The 25,479-nt window shown below is 40.1% G+C and overlaps 2 protein-coding genes across 2 annotated transcripts in view; one reads left to right on the top strand and one right to left on the bottom strand.

Moving 5' to 3' along the window:
- LOC309325732 (uncharacterized protein) overlaps positions 1–23,284 on the bottom strand; it is a 75,548-nt gene extending 52,264 nt beyond the window's left edge. Inside the window, exon 1 of the mRNA XM_081834031.1 lies at positions 23,185–23,284. The gene's annotated coding sequence lies outside the window, so the exon portion shown is untranslated. The remainder of the gene's footprint in view (positions 1–23,184) is intronic.
- MALRD1 (MAM and LDL receptor class A domain containing 1) overlaps positions 17,426–25,479 on the top strand; it is a 238,211-nt gene continuing 230,157 nt past the window's right edge. The window contains exons 1-2 of the mRNA XM_081881827.1: positions 17,426–17,724; positions 21,914–22,051. Of these exons, the coding sequence (XP_081737953.1) occupies positions 17,562–17,724; positions 21,914–22,051 (301 nt within the window). The 5' untranslated portion in view covers positions 17,426–17,561. The remainder of the gene's footprint in view (positions 17,725–21,913; positions 22,052–25,479) is intronic.

Raw genomic sequence — 25,479 nt, 5'->3', positions numbered from 1 at the left:
AGTTCTGCAGAGTGGTGGAAATGAAACTTGCCCTCATTACATGGTTGCACAGAAGGAGGTTGGAAAGTTCTTGCAAATGGAAAAGATTTGCTTGTACAAAAAATGCCTTTCATATTGATATCAACATGCCTTGTCTAATTCTCTCCACGAGCACTCTGTGACATTAATAGTTGAAATTTTCAAATAGCAACCTCTAACAACCTATGGATACATTTTACATCAAGAATTGGGAACTTGTGGCCCTGCAGTTGCCGTTGGACTTCAGTTCTCATCAACATGGCCAGTGATTATGCAAGCTGTAATCTAGAGAACCACAGGTTAGCCATCCCTGTTCTGCATGTTGAATTTTCCCAATGGCTGGGATGTAAAAAACATTACTTGTTCCACATACTAAAGGTCTGGCATTTCTTAAACAGGAGCCCACGGTGCCACATGTCAAACCACCTGAGGGGACTTCTAGAAATAAGACACACCCTTCAGATGTTGTCAGACTACAATTCCCATTATTCTTGATCATTGGTCTTTCTGGCTGGGTTTGATGGCAATGTAGTACAATAGCATTTGGATGACACCATGTTGATTACCCCGGTAGATGGCATGGGAATCTGCTCTTTAAAAAAGAAAATAAAAAATCCCACTGACATGCCTATGAATCCCAATCAATTTGTCATCCAAGATCTGTCTGTCATGTATAAAGAGTGCAGCAGTGGAGGAGCTCACATCAACTCTTACCGTTGGTTACGCTGAGTGGGACTCAACAACACCAGGAATACCACAGGTTCCCTACCACTGGAATAGGGAAATATGTTTCCCACTGGAGTTGAGTCAGATCTACTCACTAAGGAGAGCCATTCCAGTTCAAGAAATAAGACTGGAGCCCTAAACATACCCAACTCCCTTGACTGTTCCACATAAATATTGGTTTCCAGACCCTTGATCATCTTAGTCACCCTCTTCTGTACATGATCCAGCTTGTCAATATCCACTTAACAGTTACCTCATCTAGCCCACATTTTACCAGCTTCTCCATAAGAATATGATGGGGGAGTTTGTCAAAATTCTTACTGCACATCCAGCACATCCACAGCATTCTCCTGATCCACCAAGCTTGAAACATGGTCAAAAGAGAGAGAGATTCATCCAGCATGGATTGTTTTTGAGAAACCCAAGCTGGTCTTAGTAATCACAATATCCTTTTCCAAGTGCTCACAGACTGACCATTTAATTATCTTTACTAGTTAAACCCACTCCCCTTCATATGAGCCAGAACTAGATTGAAAACCCTTTCTTCTTTCTTTGACTATCTATGATGTGACCTCCTTGGTTGCAGATTTCACTTCTGGAAGTGATACCTATACTGATTACCTCGCTAAGTTTTAGATAGTTATATGACCATGGAATTGTGTGATTTTGACCTCTGCTGTGATGCAGTCATGGATTCATAAACTTTCATTAAGCATAAGATCAGTTGAGAAAGGCGTTAAGTCAGCAGTGAGCTAATAAAAGAAGAACTGAGGGATGAGACTGAGAACAGGAAAGATGGAATATTAGCAAGCAAATCGAACGTGAAAAATGTCAACAAGTGGCACACAAATCCATATCACACCTTAAGCCACTTTACACTTCTAGATTTTGAGATATTGATGCATTTAATATTAGAGTTGTGAATAAAAGTGTATTTGACTAATGAATGTGGGACCAATCTGTCAGTCAAATTAAATTAAATTAAAATACGCATTGAGAACTGTGCCACTTCAGAGCTGAGGTATTTAACAACATGACGGGATATTTTATCCTCAGCAAAACCCTCTTGCCCCATGGAAAGTCACAGTGTTAGAAGACTTCAATCAGACTTTTTCCTGATATGCTAATTTTCCATGCACGTATGGTTTGGATTATTATTTTTTGTATATGGAAACAAATCATCTCCCTCTTGTATTCTGAAGTACAGTCTCAGGAGAACAGCATCTTGTGGTGCTACTTTTTCCTGCTGAAAATGTACACTAGTGGCAATGTGGAGACACGTAGGAAAAATCTCCAGATAAAACACAATTTTTAATGTGTGGTAAGATGTAATTTCTCTTTCAGAACCACTGTTCTGGCTTTTTGATCCAAGAATTGAACACTTTCTTCTTCTTACAGATGTGGACTGCATGATTTAATTGCAGCTGTTCTTGCTTTTGAGAATCACAGTCATTCTGTTTCCTTTTCAGATTTGAGCTCTTTTTAGAAAGTCATTTCTCCTTGATCTTTGCCTTGTTTTTTATATCTTCTTTCAGTGCTTCGCATAGTGCTATGCAGCTCTTCTAGAATGTTATATCATCAAAAGTGAAGCTTCAAAATTGGGATGCATCGAACCATATAAAGACAAACATTTGTGAATACATAAATAAATTAACCTCAAAGACTTGTCAAAACTAAAGTGTACTATGTGTACAAAGTAGAAGCATCAAGAAGGAGACTTGCATGTCTGCATATATGTAGTTGTCGAAATACAGTTACATAAAATGCTGGCCAGATATATAAAGGAGTCCAAATAGCCGTATCTGAGTGGAAGATCGTATGTTTTGTATATATAATCATCTCCACTGACTTCTAGTCTATTTGTAGCTCTAATTAAATGTCATTTACAACTTGGGATCAGGATACCTAAAGGGTCTTGAGATCTTCAGACCCCCTTCTCTGAGTGCCCCTGCCAGGTGAAGTGCAGTAGGTAGTTAAGGGTGAAAGGGCCTTTTCAGTAGTGGCACCCTGGTTATCATACGTCCTTCCCAAAGAGGCTCAACTAGTGCCTAACTTTGTTGTCATTTTGGTACCAGGCAAACACGTCCCCTCCAGCAATGTCTTTATTTATTTATTTTATTTAAAATTGTATCATTCATTCAATCAATCAATCAATCAATTTATTGTACTAGCCAAAGGCCATGACAAATACATACAATCAGTTTATAACTCAAATAACATTCACCTCATTGGGGCTTGTGCTCCTTGTTTCAGTACATGGCCATTCATGATTTTTGAAGTACCTTTCCAACTTATATTACACTAATTGAACCGTAGGGGCAGGGAGAATGGATAAGTGAGATGGAAATCAAATTAGCCTAAAGGAAGCAAAACAAAAATAAAACCACTGCTTTGCACAGGGAACAATAGGCAATAGTTGATTTTAAAAATCAGCATAAAATATGAAGAGGGTTATTGGCTATTGGGGCTTCCTTAACAGCTGGAGTAGGGCTTTTAAACTATCATATTTTGCTCAAGAAGCCAGCTGCTTTAGAAATTAGGCCACAGGGACTTTCAAACCCTTTTCAGCAGAAAAGAAGGAAATATACTGCAACTATTTTAAAGTAGAAGCAGGTCCCATTTGCTTGAGACCAGAACACCTGTGCAATACTATCACACTTCCTTAAAATAATCCCTCCTCAAAAGCCATCTTTTCATGATGACTTCGATTCAGCCAGTAGTCTCCATACCCTACTGCAACTGAAGTCATGTCTATATTGAATTCAGTGGGGCTTATGTCCAGGTAAGTAGTATTTGGAGTGCAGCCTTAGCTGATAACTAAGTGCTGGACAACCTGTTTATTGAGCATTTGATTTGTTCTTACAAAGCTTGTGGGGAAGTTATTAGCTGTCACACCAAGCAATTGTTATTTCACACTTTCTAGTGTCTTTCTCTATTACATTCCTTACTGCTATAAGCCTGTTTTGGAAGTGGGGTTTGTTGCTCACAAGCTCCAAATCCACTTTAATTGAATGTGCTGTTATATAACTGAATCCCAACTGCAAAATAGTCTGGACAGTCTTGAAGTGTGCTAAGTACTTGCAACAGAAGTAACATATGGTCTTTCTCTGTTTACCCAGCCTCAGTTTCCCTCACTTTCATATGTACTTCCCCCAATATCACATTTTAACTGTTAAGCTCTTTGGTGCAGGGAGGGATCTGTCCTCTGGTACTCTGCAAACAGCTATGAACACTAATGGTGCTATGCAATTAAATAAACCCATTGTGTGCCCAGCTACAGAGTCCCCGCCCCAGTGTGCCTAATATTAAAGGGTGTGTGTGTGTGTGTGTGTGTGTGTGTGTGTGTGAATGAATGAAAATGACACCTATCTGGGATTTAAAACTTGAGCTATGAACGCTGATGAGGCTATTCAATTAAAGAAATCCATTATAAAGCAAAATTCTCGTAATCTGCACACAGGGAGCACTTGCTTTCTTTAACTTCCACTTTCTAGTTCTCTCTGAGAAGTAGGAATGACCAGAGCTCTGATCCTTCAATATTTCCCTTTCTCTGTGCCAACTTTCTTGATAAACAATGAACAAAACAATGTAAAGGTCATGCTAAAGTAGGTTTCAGAGACCAAATTACTCCTTGGAAGGGGAATCAGCCTTAGATTTGGGCTTCTCTGGAAATCTGTTTCTCTATATAAGATAGAAAAACCGTTTGGGAAACCATATGCGGTTTGCATAAGGCTGTCTTAAATGTCTTCAAAATGTATGTAATCTCTTATCATGTTATGTTATATTTTTGCCATGAATATAAAACCAAAGGAAGCCAATGGACCCTGACACAATCTGATAAATTCTCTTTTTGAAGTACCTAGATAGGCTAAAAGGGAGACATCTGAAATGGTAAATTCAAAAGTGAGTGAGGAAAGTGGTCAGTGGCCTATATTTCTGTTTCTATTTGTTTTAATTCTGCAAGCAGGATTTGCCCAAAAGCCAGCTGTTGTAATATCGAGCTTAAAAAATGTGTTGACTCCAGATAATTAAGCTAAGGTTTGATTGATTGCTAAAAACCTATGTCTTTCTATACAAATGTTTTTAATGCTTAAGAGCATTAAATAAGGATTGGGGTTTCAGTACAACAATCATTTCTACACACCAATCAGTGGGCTCATCTGTCTAGTAGTCAACACCCATTTTTCCCATTCTGGTTAATTCATTTTTCACTTGGTATTGGGTCTTGCTGGGATGCTGATAGACCAAAATGAATGGCTGGTGGCAATACTTTGATTTTTAATTTCTCGAGAGATTGCTTCATCCCATGAAAGCCTGTATACTGTTTGTGTTGTATGTAGATTCTAGTTTCTCTGCTAGGTGTAGCCGTTGCATTGCAGGCAACCCCATTAGGAACACTGTTAATCCTCATGCCCTCATATCACACAGATAGATATCTTTTATCTTATCTTTTCCAGTGTTCCTCTCAACTGAACCCAACTTTTCAAAACATTTAAATAGCTTCTTGTGTTTCTTGTTTTGAAAGCTTACTAATTTTAGTGAATCAGAGAAGAAGAGAAGAAGAGTTTGGATTTGATATCCCGCTTTATCACTACCTGAAGGAGTCTCAAAGAGGCTAACATACTCCTTTCCCTTCCTCCCCCACAACAAACACTCTGTGAGGTGAGTGAGGCTGAGAGACTTCAAGAAGTGTGACTAGCCCAAGGTCACCCAGCAGCTGCATGTGGAGGCGCAGAGACGCAAACCCGGTTCCCCAGATTACGAGTCTACCGCTCTTAAGCACTACACCACACTAGCTCTCAAAATACAATTTGGGCAGCTTGAATTTCCCATCATGATATAGATTTCAAGCAGTATTCCGTTGGCATTGCAGCTACATTACAGTAAATCAACCACACAGTTTTTACCTCCATGTCTTAACCTGTATGTGTACAGGTGGTATTCAAACATTCTATCCCCATGGCTTCTAACGGAAATGGTGGACATGGAAATGGTGTGCGAGAAATGTCATGGAGAAACTCCATGTACTTACTGGAGAGACACTGAGAGGTTGTTTATTTAAGAAAACAAACAATCCAGTTTTAATAAAGAGAAATAGCAGAGCTGAATACAACAGAGAAACTTACATCAAAAAGCTAAACAACAGACCCTTTCCAACTCCATCCTCACTCTACTTAAACCTTGTTTTAAACCGCCACTTCCCCTCCTAGCATCTCCCCTGCTCACTCTATTCAGACCTCTGCCATTGTTTAGAATCACCACTGTTATCATCTCAGTATTCCTCCAGCTCTACTTTATTCAAACTTCTGCTGTTGTTTAAAATGGTGACTTTCCCCCTCCCAGTATCTCAAGTCTCTGCCATTGTTTAAAACAGCCACTTTTTCCACTTCAGAGTCCTCATGTCTTTCTGATTATACTCAAACATTCTCCTCCTTCCATTCCTCATCCACCACATGCAAGAGGGATAAAGCATGCAGTGTTCTCAAATATTGCATAGTACGAAGGCACTTTACTCAGATCTCTGCCGTTGTTTAAAAGCACATTTTTCTTTTCAGTTTTCTCCATCTCCACTTTACTCAATTTTCTGCCTTTGTTTTAAATAATGTTTTCCCTTCTTAGTGTCCATTCTTCTTCACTCCCATACCATGGAACCAAACAATGAACTTCTCTGCTTGGTATCAAATAAGAGAAAATATGCTAAAAATACAATGCCGATGTTATTTGACACCGGTTAAATTGGCCGAAATGTATAGAAAAGACTCAAAAATCTGTTGGAAATGTCTAGAAGCTGAGGGTGCATTTATGGTGGAAATGTAATCAGGCAAAGGATTTTTGGGAAATGGTGTATAACAAGTTAGAAAAAATATTTTAATTTACATTTCCCAAGAGACCAGAATCATTCCTTCTTGGCATAATTGGAAATGAGTTACCAAAAAAAGCCCTTAATTTATTCTTGTATGCAACAACAGCTGCAAGGAGAGTATACGCAAGATACTGGAAACAAAGAGAGATTCCAGGGAAAGAACAAATGTTAAATAAACTAATCAAATATGTTGAGCTTGCAAGTATGACATCTAAAATAAGAAATGTAGACAATAAACAGACGAAGAGTGAGTGGGTGTATTTAGGGGAATATTTACCAAAAAAAAAAATGATCTTAAATATAAATTCCAGATAGGGCTTACCTCTTCACCAGCAGTTCACAATACAAAGGATATAGGAAGGTGGAAAATAAGGTGAAGGTACTGTATTATTGTATATGCAGCTAATTAAGATGTACAAAAAACCGGAGCCCGATTTCTGTTCTTATCCTGAAGCAAAGTTCTTAAGCTGAAGCACTATTTCTGGGTTAGCGGAGTGTGTAACCTGAAGTGTATGTAACCCGAGGTTCCACTGTATAAGAATGGAAAATGATATGAGTGTATAACTGAAAATTTACAAATAAAAGCAAAAAAAGCAAATGCAGGATTATGAGGATGAGGCACTATAAATCCAATGGAGCCTGAGTGATGATATTCTAACATTTTTATTACATAGAGAAAGACCACTGAAATGAAATTTCTATGTGCTCCTGAAACATCACCTTACTCCCCCTCTACTAATTGGTATTAAGATATTTCAATAGTATGAGAATTATTATTTCAGTTTTAAATAATTCATGTTACATGTGATTTTTTTTCTTGTCCTTGATGGATGACTGATCATTTATTTATTATATTTTCTGGTGCTTTATTTTCTGAAATAAATTTTTAATGGGCATCAAATCAATTAGGATGCATTTTGCTATCGTAGATTTAACTGTTAACACATGGGTGCTGATGGCTTAGAAATTGGTGGTTGACTTAGGGAGCAATCCAAACCCAAGATCCACCAGGATGAATAAGTTAGACTGAATCCAGTAGATACCCAGCTTGTTTGGATAAAGCTTGTGGCAAGGGTCTAGAGCGCAAGTGGTCGCCCTGACCGATCCAAACACCAACAATTTAATGTTAAGCCAATGAGAAATCTCATGGCACCAACTAGATAATTACTAACAATGGACGAAAATGCATCATTCCAAATGAATGCAATAGAACATGCCATTCTGATAATAAATCCTCTTGATAAATTCTTGCTTGTTGTTTAGATTAAACATGATTACAAAACTGGCTGAATCACAGAGTATTCTAAATATAATTATTCAGTCTTCTTCCAAGATACTCTAATCCCATCCCATTTGCCCTCAAAGGACACCCATTTCCTCACAACCATTATATCAGGCATAGGCAAACGCGGCCCTCCAGATGTTTTGGGACTACAGCTCCCATCATCCCTGACCACTGGCCCTGTTAGCTAGGAATGATGGGAGTTGTAGTCCCAAAACATCTGGAGGGCTGAGTTTGCCTATGCCTGCATTAGAAAATTCATGGTGGTAATGATGAGTTTTTCTGTTTGTTTATTTATAGCATTCTTATCCTGTCTTTCCTCCAAGGAGCTCCAGGTGGCATATGATTCCCCACCCCCCATTTAATCCCCACAACAACCCTGAGAGGTAGGTTAAGCTGAGAGCCAGTCACTGGCCCATGGTCACCCAGTGAACTCCCTGACCGGGTACAGATTTGAACCCTGGTCTCCCAGGTGCTGGTCCTACACTCTGACCAATACACCACACATTTATTTCCCACCTAATCAAAATCATTTGAAGGCTGCACACTAATAAAAATAAAAGAATCATAAAACCTTTTTTTAAAAGTCATATTTACAGATTGCACCACTAACACACAAATAAGACTAACTAAAGCAGCAGTATCTAAATAAACCATCACACAAAAATGTTTGCCTTCCAAAAACCTACAAAAATGATGAATAAGCTGAAGCTAACAGCCGGTGCAAATAATTGTTTTCACCTGTGCAGGCGTGAATCGCAGATGTAGGGAAAAACATTTAAGTCTGGGATACAGTATTTTGTTGGCCACCCCGATTGCAAAACAATCATAAACAGTTGATAGCAGCCCTATCCAGTTACTCTTTCATGCCTCTGATCCTCTTGTACTGTAATTCCCATTGCATGAAGGGGGCAGCAAAGATCACTTGCCCCCCTGCCATGTCCCTATTGTGGGAATTAAATTTTATTTTCCATTTGCGGAGCATGTGAAAGACAGCTCTGGGTTGTTTATACCTTCAATTAGTTGTGTTGCCCGCCCCTCCATATAAACTACCCAAGACACTTTCTTTTAAAGTTTAAATAACACAGAACTTTTACTTACTGTACTTGCAGTTGCAGATTAAATATACAATGTGGGTAGGTGATACGTCAGTTGCTAAAACATCTTCCATAGATTAAGCTGTTACAAACTAACTAACTCTGAAGCAGACAGCAGCACAACGCAACATACCTGCTGCTCTAATGGTTAAACTGACTTCCGGGTTGGCGCCTCCGGCAATGGTGGAGTTCCTCCGATCGGGAGGAATTTGCTCCGTGGAAATCAGGGTCTGACCGCCACGGCGAAGGCGGAGACCTACTAAAATCACAGGCGGGAGAAGCTTGTGAATGTGGGATTCGGCTGGCACCCTTTGCGTCTCCCCTGCTCGTGGGGAAACCCAGTTTTGGGGATCCGGAGCGACGTGGGGTGAGTGGCGCGGTGCTTCGAATTGACTGCTTTTTTCACGGAGTGAAGCCGCATTGCTGTTGCCGGAGAGCGCTGACTTTATCCTGTGGACAATTTGACTTTAAACAACTACCCATGAGTAGAACGGAAAATTGGATTTACAAAAGTCTTAATTTGGTACCGAAACGGGAAGGTTTCAAACAGGAAGTCCGCCTTCCCCTTTTGTAAATAGATTGAAGCAAAGAAGCTGCAAGCTAAGGTCTTGGAAAGCCTTATGTAAAGGATTAAACTTCCATCGATTAAAATCATTAAACCCCCCTTGGAAGCAGGAGAAGAGGGGGGAAATTTTGGATTGTGTAAGCCTGCAGGAGAGAGTGATAAAAATTAAATTACCACTGCTCTGAACCTGGAAACGGGCTGCCAGTAGATTGAAGTTTTGGGAGAGTTCATTGACTGTGAATAAAACATGTTGACAGTTAGTTAAATAAGAGAAATATATTGTTTCCATTGTCCTCTTCTGCGTTTAAAAAGGAGGAAAAGTAACTGAAAATTGAAACTAACTTTACTTTTTGAACTGTGCTTGAAATGATTGATACAAGTGGAGACTGTTTCCCTCTAGAGGGAGCTTTGGAAACTGTTACAAGAGTGGAGCTGGGGAATCTCCAGCTGCAGGATAAGAACTGTGAGAATCAGGGATTGACCTTGGACCATTTAAGAATGTCGACAGGAGAAGCCTTAGTGAATGCATTTTGTAAGATAAGCTATTTGTTGGAACAGCTTCATAAGAAGACTGATGTTATGACTACTAAAATTGATAACTTGGGACAAAAAGTGATTAATCTGGGACAAAAAGTGAGCACCAATACAGAAATTATTCAGGATTTGGTACAGGAATTTACAGAACAAATTGTGGAGAAGGAGAAAGTTGTTGTTGTCGAACCTAAAGTAATACAAGTGGGAGCCTCAGCCTTACAAAGGCAAATTGAGGACTATAAGTTGAGGCCTTTTATGATTGAACCTAGAAAAAGTCAGATTTTGAGGATCGGAGCCCGGCCTGGACTGGAGAAGGAAAGCTGGAAAGATCCCTCCATGCAGGGATTAACTGACTTTTAGGACATGGACTTGGGTCAGGAGGAGACTGGAGTTCTGGGGGCCTTTGGATTTGGAGGAATCTTGAAACACTTTATGAATCTTAGCTTTAACTATGGAATCTTAGCTTTAACTAACTATGGGATCTTAGCTTTAACTATGGAAATCTGGCTGACCTGTCGAGAAGGAATAAAAATATTGTTAGGCCGGAGTTTCCCTGAGATCTGCTCTATAGTATCAAATAATATGAAGAAGACCTGCAGAAGGGACTTGGAAAAGAGTTAAGAGCCTCGGACATAAGATCTCCAGGTTGATGGACTGTATGGAGTTGACGGAATTGACTGGCAGAGTCCGAGACCGGGGAGAGGAGATGGTGGAAGAGGATTGGAAAATTTAAAGTCTGTATATAGAAATACTGTAAAATTAATGAGTGATAGAAAAATGTTGGAATGAAATTTTATGGCCTTAGTGGAAATGTTATAAGGAGTTAAGCTTAAATATGTATATTAGTTTTAATGGAAATAAGATTAAAAATATGTTAAGACATTTATATGACAGAAAATAGAGAAAGATGGAAAGGAATTGGTGAAACAATTAATAGAAGTGGAATACAAAAAGGGAGGTGAGAGGAGGTCGATGAAACAAGGGAATGAAAGACAGAGTATGGAAAAGGTATGATGTATGCTTTTAAATTGTTTTTGTTTTGTTTTGTTTTATTTATTGTGTTTAGTTTAATGTGTTAAGGTTGTGTTTTGTATTGTTTATATATTGTATTGCATTGTATTGTTTTTTCTCTTTCTTGTTTTCTTTCTCCTGTCTTTTTTCTTTTCTTTCTTTTTTGTAAGCTTTAAAAGTAATAAATATTAGTTTTTTAAAAAACACAACTGTATGTACTACTAGCTGTCACGGCAGTACCAAAAGCCATTACTGCTTCAGGCTTATAGCATCTCAGAGTTCTACAACTCTTTACATACGCATTTTGGATGCTAACATCCCACATCTATTGCCATTCCTGCAGCTCCTCAGTTTTGTAATGGGAAGTCTTTTCTTCTTGAGAACTTAAGAACATAGGAAAAGCCTGCTGGATCAGGTCAATGGCCTGTCTAGTCCAGCATCCTGATCTCACAGTAGCCATCCAGATGCCCATGGGAAGCCTGAAAGCAGGACTTCAGTGCAACAGCACACATGTGATTCCTGGCAACTGGTATTCAGAGGCCAGTAGAGTCTAGACCAGTGGAGGTAGTGTAGAACCCACATAGAGCTTAGAGATCACGGCTCCCCTGGAAATCTCCCTGCTGCAGAAGTTCAGCCTCCAGCATATAGTGAGCTGCAGGAATAGTGACAGGGATGGACTAAGGTCGATAGATTCATCCCTTCTTTCCTGCTTGCACAATCATAATTGCTTATGGAGGCGAGAACAACTGTATGAGTAGAGCTAGTGTTCAGCTCCATTACTTTGATCTCATTTGGAAATGGACAGTCATCAGTCATTAATGCCATTCCATGTATCTACAGTGCCACAGTGGAGCATCATTATACCAATATGAACCTCCTATGAATAAAGTGATTGTGATGTTGTATATGAATTTCATGGAGAGGTAATCGCCGCCATTAGATCAGCAAGCAGAACTGTGTGGTTAGATTAAAGCTACCCTCAGTGACTACAATGGATCTAGGTAGCTGATCAGTGAAAACTAAAATATAATGTTTACATTATATGCCTGTCAGTGTCAAAATTAAAGCTCATGGCTTGTGTAATCAAAACAAGATGCTCTAATTCCCCATCCTACTTAATTGTGATTTTGTCATCAGCATTTTAAAACAGTATCGTATTTACATAATAGACTTTAATTGCCTTGTTTTCACATGGATACAAGCAATTAAAGCTGTTTTCATGGCCCAAATCTCGTAATACTTTAAGGAGTTCTAATACAGAAAGTGATTTGCAAACTATTTTTATGGGTGGGGGGTAGTTAAAATGAAAGTTTACAGCCCTTTATTGGTGTATCTGGATAGGATTTGGCATTTCATTTCATCACTCCAGTCAATAACAGCACTGAAGGATATATATCATAAGTTGCATTGCAAAACAACCGTATTTCGGAATTGCAGTTTAAAAATTTAAACCTTAATATTTTCTTGGTGGGATACTTAAAAACTTGACGGTAAATGAATAATGCATTTGAAAACTGTATTCATGCTATTGCAAACATTTATAAAGGAACAATTTTATTCCAAAATGAGAAACCTGATGGGAAGATTAATGTACTGACATCATCACCCCTACTGCATGGCTACAACTCCCACATGTTTTCTTAGGACCCAGCTGAATTGCAGCCTTCCAAGGGTACTGTACCCTTGTTCTTTGCAGGCTCACTATGACAATATGACATGCTTCCTGGGTCGAGGCATCCTTACTGGTAGGCAAGCTCAGCAGTGAAGTTTCAGAAAGGTGGTGAAAATACTATGGGTTGGGGATTGGAACCCTCCTAAACCCCCAAAATTAATAAATGGTACTTTTTTGATTATTTGGGATATGAAGAGAGAAATACAAGCTGCAGAACCAGACAAGGAATCCCTGGACTGGCTTATGCAAACCAGCCTGGCCGGGCTACTGAAGAGAAAAGTCATTAACAAGACAAAAGGTGTTGATGGTCCATCTAAGAGGAATCACTGGGCCTGGGCAGAGAGAGGTTGCCAAGGTGGTTCCCTCACTTCAAGAAGTGGTCTTCTCAGTAGTGGCGCCTGCCCTTTGGAACCCCCTCCCATCAGACGTCAAACAGATAAAACAACTACACAACTTTACAAAGACAACTGAAGGAAGCCCTGTTTTGGGAAGTTTTTAATGTTTTAGATTTTGCTGTGCTTTCATTATGCTGGAAGCCACGCAGAGTGGCTGGGGCAACCTAGTCAGATGGGCGGGGTATAAGTAATAAGTAACTATTATTGTTATTGTTGTTGATGATGATGATGATTAAATAATGAGAGAGGCACCCGCATGTCAGCGCTCTCACATAGTCTCTTTGGTCTCACTTTGTGCAAACTGAGAGTTCATTACCGTTCTCCTATGACTGCACATTGGAGGGAAGGACAAACAATGGTAGCAGTGAGCAAGTCATTTTTCTGGGAATTGCTGACTTTTCCACTGAGGAATCCCTGATAAGCCAAGGAACTGCAGGGTTCCTAGTAAACAATTTGAAAAGCATTGGTGTGTAGAATATCGATTCAGCTCATCAGGGGGCAGTAATTTAGTAGAGGCAATTGGTGGGAAGAGGCTATACATCAGTAGTAGTGCACCTGCACTGCATATACAAGACTCCCTGCATTCTTCAGCTAAAAGGATCTCGAGTAATAGATCTAGTTCCTTCCCATGACTTGAAGAGCTAGTCCAAGTGCACTGTACTGGGACTAAATGGACCAATAGTCTGACTAACTATAAGAGAGGTTCATATGTTCACACAAGCTGAAAGCCATACTTGCCTCCTGAAGACTTTTTTTTTTTTTTTTTTTTTTTTTTTTTTTGCTGTGACAGATTTGGAAGCTAGCTCTAGCTGTTCTTTTGCTGGGAAGTATAAATAAGTTTGTTGTCAGGGCACTCATTAAGTTGGTCCACAGCCCCTGCTGTATCATGACTGTTAATGTTTTTCAGGTTAGCACCCCAGTCTTAAGAAATCACATTACTATATGCATATAATTCATTTGTAGTGCCACCTTCTCCTCCTTCTCAAGTTGCACAGTTCTATACTTGTGAGTGCAAACTGTTTTGGAATTTTTTGAAAATAGGATTTGCTTTGGGTGCTTCCACCCCCCTCCACTTGTTATGCAATGAAACAGTTTTTCTGTAAATACACTTAGACAAATGCATGTTCTACAGTTCATGATGTTTATAAATTTGGAAAATTGAGTGGAGTGTCAAATGGGATTATATATTAAAGGAAATATGTACAGTGTTGCCGGGCACTTCCAGATTCCTTAGCACAGCATAGGTGCTGCACACAGGCTAGAGCATTATGTTTTGGCATTCAGGACCTATTAAATTTAATACAATTGCAGTCCTTACAAGCACAACTTTTCTCCTTGGGTAAGATGACTGCTACCTCACTAGGCATGAGACAAACAATACTGCCAGAAGCATATACATTTTGTCAGATAAAACTAGCATTATTGATTTTAAACTTTTCCTTATTCCATTCCCTAATCATATCTAGATCACATATGGGGAGCCTATGGCCCACGGGCCAGTTGTTGTTGTTAATTAAATTTATATACTGCCCTTCGTCCAAAGATCTCAGGGTGGTTCACATGTGGCACACAGCTGATTTCCATGCATGTTGGGCCGCTTTGCTATCTGATTTGCCTCATCTGGTTTTCCTCCCCCACTTTCCTGATGGTTGATTGATTTATATTGTTGTTTTTATAACATTTTAATTTAAAAGTGTTGGCAAAGTCTTCTTTCATACTCGCGAATAAAGGTAAAGGGACCCCTGACCATTAGGTCCAGTCGTGGCCGACTCTGGCGACTCATCTCGCTTTATTGGCCGAGGGAGCCGGCGTACAGCTTCCGGGTCATGTGGCCAGCATGATTAAGCCGCTTCTGGCGAACCAGAGCAGCACACAGAAACGCCGTTTACCTTCCCACCGGAGCAGTACCTATTTATCCACTTGCACTTTGGCGTGCTTTCAAACTGCTAGGTTGGCAGGAGCAGGGACCGAGTAACGGGAGCTCACCCCGTTGCGGGGATTCAAACCGCCAACCTTCTGATCGGCAAGTCCTAGGCTCTGTAGCGCACCCGAGCAGACCCTTGCAAAAAGCTCAGTCTATGCTTTTGTTTGAAATAATGATTTGGACTGCAGCACCAGTAGTATTGCATCTAGCCCAGTATTGGCTGCTTTAACTGGCAGTGGGTCTCCAAGGTCTCAGGTGAAGATCTGTGCCATACCCAACCTGATCCTTTTTATAACTGAAGATGCCAAGGGCTGATCTTCTGCATGCATAACATGTGCTTACCACTACGATGTGGCACCTCTAGGTTTGTTTTTTGTTTTTTAAATGGTCTCATCCCTTCTTGTGGACACTTACTTGTGAATAACTTGAGAATAGCAGTGCAATTCTGTACATGTCTGCACAGAAGTAAGTCCCATGGTGCTAAGTGGGACTTATTCCCAGGTATGTGAGAATTACAGCCAAAATATGCAAAAGTTTGGGTCGCTGTTCTCTTTGGTCAGAATAGATAAATTTCAAAGTGTATATTCCAGGGTGGGGAACCTGTGACCTTCCTGATATTATTGGACTCCAGCTCCCATTATCCTCAGCCAGCATGACAAAGGGTCAGGGATGATAGGAACTGGAGTCCACCAACATCTGGAAAGCCACAGGTTCCTATCCCTGATATAATGTCAGAAGTTAATCATTGACATAATTCCCTGTCTAGAAATCCTTTTGTGAGAATAGTTCACAAAAAGCACCTGGGATTTGAAACTGTATTTTAAAAAAGCTTGAAATACTTTTAATGTCTTTTTTTACAGTGGGTGTCAGGTGTGAAGCTAATGCATAGGGGAAAGGAGTTTATGTCAAGTTTTTTTTTTGTTCTTTTTCTAAGAACCACAGAGCAGAGAAGCAGAAAGACAGAGTGAGGTGGAATTTTAATCCTGGAGGCTTACTTGAATGTTCATATTTTATGAGGATTTAGCTATTAAAGGTTCATGCATAAGGGTGCCATATGTGAATATTAAATTACACTAATATTATTCAATCTCTAATATTGAATTACCCAAGTGCTTACAAAAATACATTCTACAGTCTCATGCTGCTGCCGGAAGGTAGGATGTTAAGAGGTAACATATGATATGTAATTACAGAGGGATATTGACATCCCAGGCTTGCAGCAGAGCAGAGTATCATGTGGAACCTGCCCTTTGGGCAATTTTCAAACTTTTGTATAATGATGTATCTCTGCTGCTGGGACTACATTTCTATCCTTGCAATTGTATGGATTTCCATTGGTCTAACTGCCTACCTTCAGGCACTATCCAGAATTTTATGACTGCATTTATGTTCTCAAGGCAAGAGTTTCCACATTATCAATGCAAATCCTCATTGCAGCAATTTACCTGTCCAGAGGAGTCATGTTGCTGGCTGATCTTGCCCTCCAGGGAGTTCTTGATTGGTGTTTCCCTATCTAGGTCCTGCTTTCATAGTGATGTACCACCCAGGAATGATGTTTGCAGAAAAGGAATGTACATCACAGCAGCCGCATTTTTTGTAAAATGTCTTGCTTGGGCAAAGAGACTGGGTAACTTCAACATTAGGACTAATCTGACAAGAATTTGACCCCCTCCCAAGCAAGGCAGGTTTATTAATTTTAATGAAGTGAGATAGAAAGTGCAGAACTCTCTTTCCTGCCCGTGCCCCTCCCCATAAGCACTGGGGGCTACCACAGTACCTTGCTTCCCTTCTTTCTGTCATCAGAGAGTCTCCCATCAGGGCTGATGTCTGTTTTCTGGTGAATTGTGACATGTTCCTCCTTGAAGCAGGTGAACAGCCAGGAGGAAGAGCAGAAAAGTTGGGAGATCCCAGGAGCCAGCAATGCCCCTACCCTGCAAGAATGTGGACTTTGGCTAATCCAATATGCCAATCCTGGGTCCAAGGAATTATGATATTGTAAGAAATTTGATTAATTTTGAGAGGTTACTAAAAACCCTGATAACTGAATTTAAAAATGTGTGTGTCATACTTTTTAATCAGTTTATCGCTGCTGCCATTTGATTTTATTAATAAGGAGAAATGGCCTTTAGTACTGTCTTGCATACTGTGTGCCACTGTTAATTCAATTTATCTGATGTTCTTTGTAGCACCAGGCAACTGAGTTGCACTGTAAAGCCACAAACTACTTCAGCTTGTCATAAAATGTGGAGCAATCCGGTTAAATATTTTCCAAGTTTATACCTGTATGAATATGAAAACTGAACACATTACATAAGCCATGCCGTACTAGAAGGAAAACTTCTTCTAGACCTGCAAAGTTTGAATCAGTTTTTAAATGCATTTGTATTTTGAAATGGCATTTTTGTATACACATTTTGCAGGGTAATTGCTGCAATAATTCCATCAAGGACAAGGTATCTACAGAAACATTTTCAATGTACACAGCCAGCAACTTTTGTGCCTTGCTGTGTATCAATCTGGCAGCATTTTGGCCTTCTAAAGGAGACCTTTTTCAATGTTGTGATGGCTCTGTGGTTCCATCAGTGGAGTTGTGTGATTTCACCTACCACTGCAAGGATTGTAGTGATGCAGAACAATGTAAGTAGATGTCACTAGCCTTCAGTGCATTTCCTTTTTATGATGTTAAATAGATTACAATACAAATCAACAGTTTCTCAGTGTTGTCCTAGAATCCAGTATTAGTTGGATGCAATTAGTTCCTACCTCAGATCAGCTTTAAAACAAGTTGTGTAAAACATTGCTGTGGAAATCAAGTTCATATTTTGAAAATGGTAAGAGATCATAGACCCAGAATGTGATGATTTATTAACTTGGTAAGCCTTTAGTAAGACCTTAGTATCATGGAACATTTGCTCCAAGGAAGAAGACAGTGGAAGACAGTGGGGGGGGGGGGTTGTGCGGGTTGGGGTGGGGTGGGATTGTGATAAGGTTGGGTATTTTGTGATTTTATATTTCTCTTGATTACTGTTCTATGTACATATTTATATTTGCAGGGTTATTGTCCCCATTTTATTTAAGTATCGTTTAGAAAACCAATGCCCCACCTGCCCTTCTACTGCTTTTGTATCATTCAGGACAGGCTGCAACAATTAAAACAAAACAAACCTACTACAATGAATAAAATAACAGCATAAAAGCTGAAATAGGCTTAGCAGTTAAAGCATTCTAAAATAAGGGTCTAAACTTGGCTGAATATCTCTCCTCACTTTTGCAAGATCATTTTGCAAGATCATGTCCTCCATGAAAGTAGATTGGGGGTATATGGCAACATTAAAGGAATGGTGATCTAACTTTCTGAATGTTCAGGGTTGAGGCCTAACCTTAAATCTAAGATGGGTGAGACCATCTTTCACTCCTAAGAATGCTGTGTTCCAGGAATGCCAAGTGCTTTTTAGTATTCAAGCAAGCAAGCAAGCAAGCAAGCAAGCAAGCAAACAAACAAACAAACAAACAAACAAACAAACAAAAGAAATAAGGAAAGACCCTTGGCCAAATTTAAATAGACACCCCCCCAGCAAATTCTTAGAATTTGTCTGCCCCAAGGATTCATCTAATATTTGGGAATGTTTTTACCCACCCTCCACAATCTGCATAAGATGCTAATTAAAACAGTGTACCTTATTCTTGTGCAATCATGCTTAGAAATGTACTGCACATGCCACAATGCACCAGTTCCTTCTAACTAGTATGATTTTTTACCTATCATTCATCAAATGCCGACAACATCTGTTTTAATGACAAAAAGTTAATGTATGTCTTCTAAGATTTGAAGGGGCACCTGGTTAACAGCCAGTTTACTTACTGCAGCCATCTTGGAAATCTTTGACAACTATCAGTGAGTTTGGACTGTGGCATTATAAGAGATTTAAAAATGGACACTAACCAGACCGGTTTATTGAAAAGCAGAGTTTGTTTATACATTACTGGAATATGAAATACCAAGATTATATTCATCTGTATATATTGCTTTCTTTAATATAAATCTGGCCTGCATTGTTGCTACTAGAAATTTCAATTATATTGCCACATAGATTGATTTAATGATAATTTTCATGTCATGATGATTCCCACCCCCCCATTGTATGTTTGCATTTTCATAATAATAAAGGGCTCAAGCTATGAGCTGTAGCTTCTTCTCCATGCCCTGTCCCCTTCCAAGAAGTTTACCTAGAATTCATAGACTGTGTGGCTCTTTTAATCTTGGAAGGTTTACACATAAGTCCTTTTAAAGAAATGTGGCCTGCATTTCAATAAGCTATTAACTTCAATATTATGGGAGGTAAAAACCTTACATTTGAGTAGGACATGCTAGCTGAGAGTGAGCCATATATTTTACTGTGCTCAGTTCTTCATGAATCAGTTTTCAGCATGGGGCATCAAGTGTTCACATTTTCATTAGCTCTTTGAACTGACTTTCAGATCTAAGCTGCTTCTGCTTTGCAGTTGTGTAAGAAGAGGAAGACAAATGGCTGACAGAGTGATTGCATATTGAGTCAGGTTCAAGATAACTTAAAATTATTAACCTAAGGAGAAACAGTTTCTCCTTAAAGTATATACATTCCATCCCCCCAAAACATATACTACCAGATACTTTTTTAAAGTATCTTCTGTGGCCTGGAAAATTAAACGGGCATGGCTGAGCAGTAGTTTATGTTTAGACAGAAATGTGAGATACTGTGAAATAATGATAAGATGTGTAAATCTCAGACAGTGTAGGGAAACATGTGTAAAACAACTCACCCATTTTGCTCCGTCTTGTATGTTTCAGTTTTATCCAACAGGTTTATCTCCAAGCTGATTATATTCAGTGATGATTCTGAAGGGTATATAGTATAAATTAAATTCTTATTCCAGAAACAATGGTTTTTAACACTTCTCTGCTCCCTGAAATTAGTTTTTCTGGTAAGGTAAAGGGTAAAGGTACCCCAGACCATTAGGTCCAGTCGCGGATGACTCTGGGGTTGCAGCGCTCATCTCGTTTTACTGGCCAAGGGAGCCAGTGTTTGTCCGCAGACAGCTTCCGGGTCATGTGGCCAGCATGACTAAGCTGCTTCTGGCAAAACAGAGCAGCGCACGGAAACACCATTTACCTTCCCACCGGAGCAGTATCTATTGATCTACTTGCACTTGACATGCTTTTGAACTGCTAGGTTGGCAGGAGCTGGGACCGAGCAATGGGAGCTCGCCCTGTTGTGGGGATTTGAACTGCTGACCTTCTGATCGGCAAGCCCAAGGCTCTGTGTTTAGACCACAGCGCCACCCATGTCCCTTTTTCTGGAGTCACCCCTAATTAAATTAAATTAGATAACTTTTAAAGTATTATATTGTGAAAACTATACAATCAAATAGAATTACAAATCAGCAAACTTTTTAGTATTAAAAGAGCATCATATTTTGATGTCTTTAAATAGTTTAGGAAACTGAAGAAAACTCAACAGAAAATATTTAGTGCACAAGCCACTTTTGGGCAGTGCAATCCTGCACATGTATACTTAAATGTAAACTTCCTTTGGAATTTTCTCCCAACTAAGCAGGTATAGGCAAGCTGAATAAATGCAAAGGAAATTGCAAGGAAAAAGTGCTGATTGCTTAAGTCAAATGACATTATTCTATACACCTAATGTTATGCTGTTCCATTCATTGTCAGTTTTCCCCTTTAGACTTTCATCACTGCACCATTTCAATCTTGCATGCTGATGTAAGTGTTGTTTTAAGGCTGGTGTGGTTTTTAAAAAATGCCTTCCATCTCCATTAATATTTTGCAACCGCCCACCTGAGAAATGTGCAGGATCAAGCCTAAGAGATCTCCCTCTCCATCAACAATGATTATAACTTTTTTTGAAGATGTTATGAACATATTGCTGAAAATGCAATCTAGCAAAGCATTATGTTGATGAAGTTACAAATGTTTGAGCCAAATGCTTGTTTTCAGTGATTAATCTTCATTGCTCTAAAGGAAAGGGCAATGCTGCTGACATGTACAATATTGAATCATTAGTGCTAAATGCTGCCTTGGTTATGTTAGCAATATTTGCGAGAATTATTTTTTATGAATATCTACTTTTGCTAGCCTCTTCAATTTTCCAAACATTTATACAGAATAGATGAAAAAGCACAGAAAGACAGATTATTTTTATTGCAGGGGGAGGATGTTCTGCTGCATCCATCTTCTTTTATACCTATTTAATTTTTCCTTTTATCATGTACAATGTTTAAGATGTGCAGGGGAAAAACAGGTTGCAGAGTTCTTCCTGGGGTATTCTTCCTGTAAATGGGGTAATCTCTTGTTTGAAAACTCCCTGCAAATGGAGTGCTGGGCTAAAATAATTCTCTTTGATTTGCTAGTCAGTCATCCAGCTTGGTCATATGCTTAAAGGTATGTTCATAATCAGAACTGGACTCTATGTTTCAATGCAAATCTGAAATAGTACCATTTGCTTTTGCTCAAATGCTGGTAGATTCAGAGAGATGATCAGTCATTCCAGATTTGTTTTATGTGGAGTAAACTTCCTTTCCATGTCTAACTACCTGATAGAGATGGCAGATTTTGATAGTGTTTTTAACATGTAGGAAATAGACCTGTGATCTTTTATACTTAAAGTTCATTGTTTTAGGTAAATTGTAATCTGAAAGCAATAGAGCAGAATTGGCATGCTTTTTATTCATGAAAAATGTTAATAAGTACATGTTATATATTATGGCATTTTGTATAATGCAGGTGTTCATTATGGAATGCAAAGTATGCAAATAACCCTTTTAATATTAGGTTCCTATTATGGAAAATGTGATTTTGAAAGTGATTTGTGCAATATGAACAATGAGAAATCACCTGTTGACTGGATAAGGAGAAATGGAAGGAACATCATAGGCTCTCCTCATTCTGACCACAATGGGAACAACACAGGTAAGGGCAACTTACTCTCTTGCAAATAATAAACAAATCTATCATCATATAAATTAGTGGTGAGGAAACTTTGGCCTGCTGGATGTTAGACTCCAACTCCTATCAGCATAGCTCTACACCTGAGAGCATATGTATATGTGTACACATTTATCTACCTATCAACTAAAGATAACATTTCATGCATCTGTTGAAGTAATACTTTTCTTGGTCTGGAGTCCACAAGACACATTATCATTTTTTATTCAACAAATTAACACAGCTACTCTTCTGCAAATTATTATTTTCCGTTAGGATTAAAACTGTCTTCTTTGAAAACCTAAACATTTTATATATTCAGTGATACTGTTTGGCTTCTGGCCCTTTTCGGCCTTCAGGAACATGAACCCTATAGTTTGTTTTAGTATGGTTGCCACAGAGTATTCGGGGGTAGAGGACGGAATAAGTCAAATGATAAGGGACAACAGTGGAGAGGAAAAGGGAAGAATTCTCTTGCATATAATTATGTTGAGACCAAAGATATTATCAAGTGATAATTAACCATCATAAGAAGATTTTTGATGGTCCCTCTAGATATACTTTGAACCTCTGGTAACACTGGAAACAAGTATTCTCAGTATTACATTGCACCCGAAGAAATCCTTTTACAGTACTCTGCTTTTTTTTTAAAAAAAGACATCTTTTAAACATTTCTTGAGTTGGTAATTTTAAGACTTGGAAAGTGTACTAGGAGGCATAAAATTGGTTTCTGACCTAAAGTAGTCTTGGTCATTTTATTGAATTTAAATGGTCATCAAAAGTAGGAGATTGGTAGCCCCATTACAAATGGGAATTGGACTCAAATACGGTCACAGCCTCTGACTTAATACCAGTCAATTTTCAGCTGCACTTTCAGGAAATTCTTTTTTTATTCAAGCTGGATGTAATGCATGGCAGTCATAGTTCCTGCCCTGGGTGACTCTCTGAAAAGGTATGGCCTGCCACTTTCCTGGGTTTGCAGTGATATGTCGTGCTGGGTCGAGAATAGTGACTGCTTGCAAGCCTAGGTGGAATTGGCAAATGTCAAGTTGTGGATTTGTGTCTGAGCAGGCCAGGGGTCAAAGTCAGGAAATCAAAATGAGAAAAGAGTGACTCACCCAATCAAAGATAACATATTCCTGAAGTTCAGGGTCCAGGCCAAGGTTTGAAGTCCGATAAAAAGGAAGGAGCAGAAAGCAAAGACAGCCCAAGGAATGATTTTAGGCAGCGAGATGCAGAGTTACAGAAGGGTGCCTTGAGCACAGCCCTTTTTTGACCCTTAGGATATGTCACAAGGGTTCTGGCTGAGGAGACTCTGAGGGGATCGAGCGAGAGGTGGAGGAGCTTCTGAGGAGAGAGGAAGAATGGGAAGGGAGAGTTTAAAACATTGACAAAGCTGGAGGGAGAGAGAAGGAACCATTGAGAGAAGGCTGTGGAGGAGAGAGCAGCCTCTGCCTTTGCATAACAACACCAATTCAGCCAAAGCTCCCACCAGGAGCAGAGCTTGAGGCCTACACCTGGATTCCAAGTTTGAGAGATTCAGACTGCTCACCTGGGTCTAACTCGGTTATTTGGCCTCCATCCAAACTCCTGGGGTGGTTCAAATTGTATGCCTGCCTCTTGCTCCCTCACTATTCCCCCCCCCATCCAATTCTGTTAAGTTGGCTATTTTTTGCTGTTTCCTTCCAGGGTGACAACAGAGGCTGATACACTAGAGATACCACACACTGTTATTGGGGGTGGGGGCTGTCATTCTTTCCCCTCATCCACCTCACTATGATTTGAACCCAGATCCCATGGTTGTCTCCACAGCAAGAGGTTGCTGTTATGGAATTTGGGGTCACTTTAGGAGTGCCAAGGCAAGGCACCTCTAGGAGTACAGTGGTACCTCAGGTTACATATGCTTCAGGTTACAGACTCCGCTAACCCAGAAATAGTGCTTCAGGTTAAGAACTTTGCTTCAGGATGAGAACAGAAATCATGCTCTGGCGGCGCGGCAGCAGTGGGAGGCCCCATTAGCTAAAGTGGTGCTTCAGGTTAAGAACAGTTTCAGATTAAATACGGACCTCCGGAACGAATTAAGTACAGTGGTGCCCCGCAAGATGAATGCCTCGCAAGACGGAAAACTCGCTAGACGAAAGAGTTTTCCATTTTGGAGGTGCTTCGCAAAATGAATTTCCTATGGGCTTGCTTCGCAAGACGAAAATGTCTTGCGAGTTCCTGCGGGGGTTTTTTCCTCCCCCCCCCTTTTTCTAAGCCGCTAAACCGCTTATCCGATAAGCCGATAAGCCGCTAAAAGCCGCTAAACCGCTAATAGCGCTAATCCGATAAGCCGTCAATGGGCTTGCTTCGCAAGACGAAAAAACCGCTAGACGAAGAGACTCGCGGAACAGATTCTTTTCGTCTTGCGAGGCACCACTGTACTTAACCTGAGGTACCACTGTACATGGCAAAAATCCAGGCCCTGCCTCAAAGGCATTGCAGCCTGGTCTCTGTTTAAGGGTTAGGCCGGGGTTGGGAACTTGAGGCCTGGCCACAAAATTCAGCCTTCCTGGCCTCTCTGTGGCCCTTGGGATTCTCCCATGGCTGCTCCTCCTCCTCTACAATCACACAGTCTCTTACCAGGCCTAGCTTGTAAACTGCTTGAGTGCTTTTGCCTGCTTTTGAAGTCTGGTAACACCTCTTGCCCAGATGGAGGATAAGAGAGGGCAGACCCTCCAAGTGTCCCTATTTTCCAGGGACGTCCCTGATTTAGAGAAGCCGTCCTGGTTTCTGATTTGATCCTGGGATGTCTCACTTTTCCTTAGGATATCCTTATTTTCACGGAAGAAATGTTGGAGGGTATGGTGGGATGTCCCAATTTTCATTGCAGAAATGTTGGGCATCCTAGCTGTTTAATGTTTAATGCTTTTATGTTTTTATATATGTTGGAAGCTGTCTGGCATGGCTGGGGCAACCCAGTAAGATCTGTAGGGTATAAATAGTAAAATTATTATTATGGAATGGGATGTCCCTATTTTCATTGGAAAAATGTTGGAGGGTATAAAACTGAGGAAGTGGGACTTCCGGGTTGGCGACGCGGGGACCCCTAAAAACCATGGGCGCTGAAACCCATGGACATGGTGACTCGGCTGGCACCTTTTGAGCCCCGCCCCCGACCCGCGAAGGAGCCTTTTTAAAGGCTACGGAACGGGTGACAGGGGGGGTGGTGGTGCTTTGAGTCCTCTGCTTCCCCTGCCGAGCGAAGCCGCATGCCATTCGACGGAGAGCGCTGACTTCTTCTATTGGAAATTTGGACTTAAAAGCATAACCCGTGAGTAATCGGAACTTGGATTAAAAAAGGCGAGAAATTTTTTAAGAATTCGGTACGAGCGGGGGAGGCGTAAAAAGGAAGTCAGCCCCCCCCCCCCCGT

Source organism: Podarcis erhardii (genome assembly GCF_964252035.2).
Source record: "Podarcis erhardii genome assembly, chromosome: 12".
Classification (NCBI taxonomy): domain Eukaryota; kingdom Metazoa; phylum Chordata; class Lepidosauria; order Squamata; family Lacertidae; genus Podarcis; species Podarcis erhardii.
This window is presented reverse-complemented; position numbering and strand designations above follow the sequence as displayed.